At 36.9% G+C, this 7630-nt stretch overlaps 1 protein-coding gene across 2 annotated transcripts in view; it reads left to right on the forward strand.

Moving 5' to 3' along the window:
• Nucleotides 1-2471: 2471 nt before the first annotated feature.
• Nucleotides 2472-7630, forward strand: part of RB195_016744 (uncharacterized protein) — a gene marked incomplete at both ends in the record, with an annotated part of 7390 nt that continues 2231 nt past the window's right edge. Inside the window, 5 exons of one of the 2 annotated variants that reach the window (XM_064183428.1) lie at nt 2472-2627; nt 4166-4271; nt 4351-4505; nt 6480-6572; nt 7282-7366. In XM_064183428.1, the coding sequence (XP_064039308.1) occupies nt 2472-2627; nt 4166-4271; nt 4351-4505; nt 6480-6572; nt 7282-7366 (595 nt within the window). The remainder of the gene's footprint in view (nt 2628-4165; nt 4272-4350; nt 4506-6479; nt 6573-7281; nt 7367-7630) is intronic. The other variant, XM_064183427.1, reaches the window with a different exon arrangement.

The raw sequence follows: 7630 nt of genomic DNA on the forward strand, positions 1-7630 counted from the left end.
TATTATTCGAAAAAACAATCGAGTTGAATATTGAATATTAACTCATCTGAGTATTCAAATACGATATAAAATACAACTTTTCTTTGTTTTCTTTCTTTGAACTAATTGTACTAATTAATGTACTTGTTATGGAAGTAAAAATCACAGCGTAACATAAAATAAACGTAATAATACAAATTCAATAATTAAGCAAACCTGCTTAGCGCATGAGAAATTCCCCTCAATTCAAGTACGTTTGTGCTATAATTGACGGGGAAGAGAGAATGGGCACACTCAATAGCCTAATGAGTCCCTCGAGTCTCTCGACAATCCGGCACATTCTCTTTTCTTCCTTTCTTCTCGTTCTAAGGTGGCTGAAATCTGCTGCATTACTATTATAAATCTGACTTGGTCGTATTTTACAAGTTTTTTTTTTCGTAGTAAACACTTGTAAGACTCTACTGAATTTGTGTCTTTTAATTGTTTTTATTTAATACTTTGAATCTGAGCGGGTCTAGCTCTTGTTCTTGTTGGTAAGAGGTTCCGCTGCGACTGAACAATCGATCGATCGGAAGTTCGAATCCACCCTAGTGCTCACCATGTCTTTCATCCGTCCCGGGTCGATAAAATGGTATTAGACTTGTCTGGGAGGATAAACAAACTGACTTGACCTTAAGCCCTAAACGATTCTGAATTGAAGTGAAAGCACTGGCGGATCCCAAGCGGATTTATTCACGCCGAACACCTTTTATCTTTTAAATCTGAATTTTTTTAAATGCAAAATTTATGTATTTTCGCAATGCGTTGAATTGCAGAAGCGAAGTAAACGAATAACTTCGTGAATACATTTTTTGATGAATTAGGATTTTGCTGGGTTAATTAATAGATGGATATGGTTGTGCGTTACGTATTTAAGGACTATTTCTTTTTTTTTAAGTTTTTTTTTTTTCAAATTGAAATTTAATTGCACATTAATGTGACATCTTATTTGGAACTTTTTTAGCAACTCATTTTTTTACTTCTGTTCGTTATACATTGTTTCTATATTATATATTTCATAAAATATTTGTTTTTTTATTATGTTTATTTGCCCCCAAGCATATCGACTTTATCGTTGGAGCTGATTCTTTACACGATTTTCTCGGAACAACACTTTTATCCTCCTTTCGTTTGCTTTAAAATTTCGCATCCTTCTATTCGACAACGATTTTTGGATGCGTTTCAAATTAAATCGGCAGCAGTAAATATTGGAGAAAAAATGGCAAACCGTGTCTTTCCACCACCAAGTTCACCTCATTCCTTCAAAAATATTTTGAAGCCAGAAATTTGGTTGTTAATTTATCTTATATATAAATTTCGGGTTACATATGCAGTGATTTGCTGCATATTTCAAGAAATATTCCTGCGTACGGGGTTGAACGAGGTAATTTCAGATGTTATTTTTGTTTATTTCTGATCAATTCTATATTTAAAAATGAATTCTTCTTAAAAGTGTTATTTATTTCTTAAAAAAAGAATCATTTCCGGATTTTTGGACAATTTTAAGTACAACAAATATTTTGCCCAAAAAAAAAATTCCTACTGGTTACTTACAAAATGAAATTTCGTGGTCAATCTTTTTTTCCCAAATAATACATATCTCTTTGGAAGCCAATTTGAATACGTCATCTCTGTTATATATAAAAAATATCCATGTATATTAAACATTTAATATCGCAAGCTCCTTAATGTTTATCTTGTTTACCCAACTCAATTAAAAGGTAACTTATATTGTAGGGGAATACTGTAGGTTCAACTTGAGTTATTCTTTAAATTCTCTATGTCTGTAGGGTATGTTATTGAAATAATTTCTTCAACTGTAAAAAAAAAATCCGAATGTTTTCAATCACATAGCTCCTTAGATGCGTTTGGTGTCTATCTGCAACTGTTTTTTTATCGGAGTCTGGTTAAAGTGACCTGAAGGTTGGCAGTTGCGTAAGCGATTGTGCTCGAAACGAAGTGGCGCCAACGGCTTCGATCCAGCTGGGACCCTCACCCCGATCCACTCATCGCAGCAGCAGCGGCGTGACAGAGCTGGCGGCTGTGAGCGACTCCGGCTGCAGCGACGGGACGTGGACCGGGTGACGGTCCCACGTGGATCGCGAAGCCGCTGGCGCAACCGCTTCACTTCAATCGCATCTGCTTACGCAATTGCACCAAGTTTCATGTGGTTTTGAACTGACTATACATACTGTAACTTATCGTCTCGAGAAATAACTCTGAATTCCTGAATATGCTCACGTGACCGTAACCTCTGCTACTATTTTTACAGTACTACCTGATCCGATCCATTGCTACCAGATATTGACAGATTTTTTGCTCCATACGTCTGATATTATTCGTACTGATACACGAATATGTTGATTCCTAAATACTATGCAAACATTTTTCTTTTCCTTTTTTTTTGTTGTTGTTGTTAATATTCGGATTTTTTAAAAAATAACCTTCAGAAAATGCATATTTTTCAGGATTACGAACTAATGCGTTACGTTGTTTACGTTTTATTGATCTCACCATTGATTTCCGTGTGTAACACCGTAAATTCTGCTGGCCAACTAATCACAGATAATGTCGGAGACGTTGCTACCTCAAATCCACTTATTTCGGAGGTAAATTTTAAAGGATTTTTTATTCTTCAATCGTTTGAGGGTTTCTCAACTATAAAATAGTTGTTTTCAGATTTCAGATGAGATAAAACAATTAAGGTAGACACACAGGTTGACTGTCCTGACTATTCTGATCCTGAACGTCTCCTTTTAAAAAGAAAATCTGAAAAAAAAACAGAAAGAAACAGAAAAATGACTCTGAAAAAATAAAGAGCTTGGTGTTTCAGTGGTGTCTTTATCGCTCGGTATTTTCAACGAATTTAACGTTTAGTTCGTGTGCGGTTTGAAGCCAAAGCTCGTGTTTGAAAAAATTCCTTCAATTAATCGTAATATTGCTCTCTCCTAGTCTTATTATTAAATATAAAATAAAATAAAATTAAATAATTAATTTAATTAAATTAAACGAATGAATCGACTTAAAACTCGCTGCTGCTCTTTTTTCATCAAAAAAATATGCTTTCAAACAATTTCTTAATTTTCGCCCTCCTATTTTGTTCACCGCATCTGTGACCGCAAATCTCAAATAATTGGATTTCTTTGAACAACTTAAGGATGTGTTTCTTAATTAAAATCTTGTTAAAATCAAAATATTGGTGTTATTGTAACCATAACTTTCGTACTTTTACGTATTTGAGAAATTTCCTTCTTCTTCTCTTCTCTGGATCCATTCTATCCAAAATTCTGTAGAGATATTTTTTTTATTTTTGTTAATGCCAATTGAGCTGGACTGGATACATCGTTTAATAATATCTTTTTGAAATCTTCTTTTTTTTTAATATCAACACATTTTTTGTTTACTTTTAGTGGGTACATTAATTTAAAACTATTTGTACTATTGTAATCTTCAATAGTTCCGAAATAAAAGCGCTTAACATTGTTGCAAATTTTAAATATGGACTTTGCAGCAGTTATCAGCTGATCTTCGTCATTGATTCAAATTGATCGATCAGTGATCTCATCCTCTACCCCCTTTTTTTGGCTTCCACTCTCATAAAATTGTTTTGAAGACATCACCCCACGAATCTGAGGTGGTATGGATTTCAGGTATTCGTATACGGGATCGTAGATTATGGAGAGGGGGTGATTCCGTCCATTTCTTCCTAATTCCCGTAAAAAAAAAAACGGCCCGGAAGATACGGCTTCGAGCGTTCCAGCGCGCTATTTTCCACAACGAGTTTGATTGGAGCGCGCCAGCCTTGTGCACGCGTCGCATCTTCCGGGTCGTTTTTTACGGTAATTAGGAAGAAATGGACGGAATCACCATCCTCTCCATAATCTACTATCCCTTATAAGAATACTCCACCTGAAATCCGTACCACCTCAGATTCGTGGGCGTTTAGGTTGTGTTTCAGACTGCACAGGGACTAAAATAGTAAAAATGGCTTGGAATCCCTTAATTGGGTAAGTTTTTCAAGGATAACCCCAGAAAATCAAATGTTTTTATTAAAGCGTATGTTCTACCTTCAAATTCTTTTCAACAGTTTTTAAAACCACCAAGAAAACGTCAAATTCGTGACGTAGTGCTGAAGTTTTCATTAAAGTTTCGACGCGAACGCAGGGAACGTCGTCTTCTTCGTAAAAAGAAACAAAGAATGAGGGAACTTCGTGAAGAGATCCGAACCTTAACGATGTCACTTCATCAAACGCGTGAGTCTTTGAAGAAAGGATTCGTTTTTTTTTTTCTAGGGAATGGTTTCAAAGGCTCCGTCTCTTTTTTTATTTCTAGATGATGGATCTGTTTTGGAAAGAACAGAATTGAAACAGAAACAAAAAAGGCGTGGTCGAAAAGGAGTGAAATGGCGGAAAAATTTACTGGAGAAACTTAAAGCTATTGTTCGTCGATTGGATCGGATGGAAAGGAGGATCATCGCGGTTGAGCCGGTAAAATTTTTGTTGCTTTAGCGGAAAAAATGTATTCTAAAAACTTAAAATATTTAGTTAACACGTTTTTTTACGTTTCACTACGAAGCTTAATGACAAATTACACAGCAACATTTATTTGTTTACAGCAACCTCATCGTAAACATTGCAAATTGGTTTTTATTAGTAGTAGTTACAGCGTTCTTTTATGATTTTTTTTTGGTCCGAACCCCAACACAGCATGTCAACGGGTCAGACTACGGTGCTAACTCCTAACTGTGAAGAAAACATACATATTGATCTCATGTAGTAGAGTTATTTTTCAAGAAATGGAGAGTTGGAGAATGTACATACATGTCCTTCTTAATAGTAAAAACTTGCAGAAATTAATTAATTTGAACTAAAACGGATAATTAAGTAAGTTGTTGTTCGCAACGTTTTAGCTGAACCTTAATTTTAATTAAGATTTTAATTAGTGTTCAATTAAAAGATGTCGCAAGCAGTAGATTTTTTGTTCACAATTATGTCGTGCACTTATGTTTACACGGATGAACGTGACGCGTACGCATCAACGCGTGCACACGCGTTCCCCTTGGTGCACACATATGAACATGTATATACATGTATGTACTCATATATACACGTGTACACACAAATGCAGCCCTACACAGCCGTATATACATATGTATGTACAAATATACAGACACATACACACATATATACACGTAAACACGTATGTATTTGTACAGATATTCACATACACATATATACGCGTTCATACATGCACACATACACATTCATGCACACTTACACATACACGCAGTTCTTTGTTAGTTCTTAGTTCTAGTTCTTTGCCCTGCTTTACTTCATTATTGATCTGCTCTTGCATTAAAGGTAGGCTACAATACCGCTACTAACTTGTGTCCCAAAATCCGTCGCCGACGGATTAATCCGTCGCAAACCGTCGGAATTCTTGGAAGTGGTCAAAATTAAATTTTGAAAGTACCATTCGAAAGTAAATGAGCTGCTGATTTCAAATATACTTCGAGAATTTACTTTGACAAATGTGTGGCCTGAAAACGGGAAGTTTTAAGCCCTTATTACTTTTCCGCATCCTTCCTTGGCTATCCTGTGGATACATCTCATGGAAGGAGGGTTTCGTTTCCGCCTATTTCTCGAAATTGGACAAAATGTTCATTACATCCGTAATCAGGAGGTTATTTAGAGCACTTTGGTACCCCACATTATATGTTGGTCCGAAAATCACAAAATTAGGATCTCCGTGAGAAAATGTAGAGTTTGAGTTGAAGGTCACGAGTATTGAGCACCGGTCGCACTCAATCATTCCTCATCGTCTTGGAAAACGGCATGGGAACAGCGCGGCGTTTATTCCTACGATATACGTTAGAACGCGCAGCCCTTAGATACGTGACGCATCCACAAGCTAGCGGACAGAAATCGATGCGGTCTCCTTAGCAGCTTATTCAAATGAAACCAACGAACAGGCTGCTAAAGGAACCGGACGGTGTACAACAGTGGCGCGTTCTGATGTATCTCGTAGGAAACAACGCCATTTCCCACGCTGTTTTTCGGAACGATTAGAAGGAGTTAAGAGCGGTTACGTTTATATTCGTAAACTACACTCAAAACTCTATATTTATCCACCGAGAAGAAACATCGTGAGTTTCGATGCCTCCTTATTAGCAATTATACTTTTTACGAACAATTGTCCAGTCCAATTGATTTTAAAATGACAGAAAGTTAGAGGAGCGTCTCCTTACGCGATGTGACTCACCCTGATTACGTTCTTCCAGAAATCATCCGTATCGTTTGGTTTGAGAAGAATGTTTAGGTTCCTCATTGTTTCTTTTCTGGGAACGTTCATCCTCAACGTTCACTATCAGTAAATGTAATAATATTAATTTTTATATCAGTAAAAAGCAGATGATTTACAACCGACCATGTAGAGCTATTATTTGATCACTTATTTTTCAGTTGCTAACTTCTGAAGTCGCAGTCAACACCACTTCTGAATCGTTATCACGGACGACCAGTACAGTAGTTACGAATGGGACGATGAATTTAAAGGTTTTCTTTTCTCATCATTGCTGGTAATGGTGTAATTGGGTCACAATAAAATTAAGCTCTAAGCGGGCCTGCAGAGCGTTGCTGTCAGAATCGACCGGGGACCCTTGCTAGCACCAATCATCCCTGCACCGCGTGATGGTCCCGCCTCGATCCTAGTCAAACCGCTAGCTCGACCGCGCCGCTTACACGGCTGCACCGATGTCGTCTTGATCCGACTATAATAAGAATGCAGTCGGAACACTCCTATATTTCCTGATTTGAGAAAAAGCAAATATTATTTTCTTCTAGCATGGGGATTTTGAGGTTATTCACGCGTAAGAAGTGGATGATTTTAGTTTTTACACACTTTTTTTAAACACATTGTTGACATAATGTAGTCGTAGACGAACGTTTTCAACCAGCTGGGCGCAACGCGTTTCACGTGATTCACACTTTTTCTCCGCGCATGTGATACGCGCACCCCCTCTTCTCTCTGCTCTGTTACGATCGATAACGCGACATCGCGCACAGTCGGATGAACACTCGACGCTAACTATATATCTCTGCACTTTACTCAGTGTAATCGTTGCACCTATACAGTCAACTTTGACTGTTCCGACATAATAATAACCCTTGGCGATATTGCGGATTTTTTCTCTCTACTTTCCAGAAACTTCTCAAAATATGAAGTGTAGCACCATATTCTTGAAAGAGCTAGAGTCTATTCCAGATTAAACGGATTCAACCTGCAATCACAAGATCACGCAGTGGAGAAAACGGAACAATATGCGCTACACATAAAGATTGTCGGCCAGGTAAACAACTAAACAAGGATAAACATAATAGATGAATGTGTGATAGTGAGAATTCTTTATTCAAAGATGATTTCGCTGTTAATTATCGGAAATAGCAATTCTGAAAAAAAGAGCATAATTTCTTTTCCAACTGAGAAAAAAAAAACATCTAATCGAAAGCCAATTAATCAAAAACCGTTGTGATAATTGGCTACTCGCATCTCTTTTACTATTTGGAACAGAAATTCTCGTAGGTTCATCACATAAAGTAACTCCTATCGTTTT

This window comes from Necator americanus, chromosome II, assembly GCF_031761385.1.
Source record: "Necator americanus strain Aroian chromosome II, whole genome shotgun sequence".
NCBI lineage: Eukaryota > Metazoa > Nematoda > Chromadorea > Rhabditida > Ancylostomatidae > Necator > Necator americanus.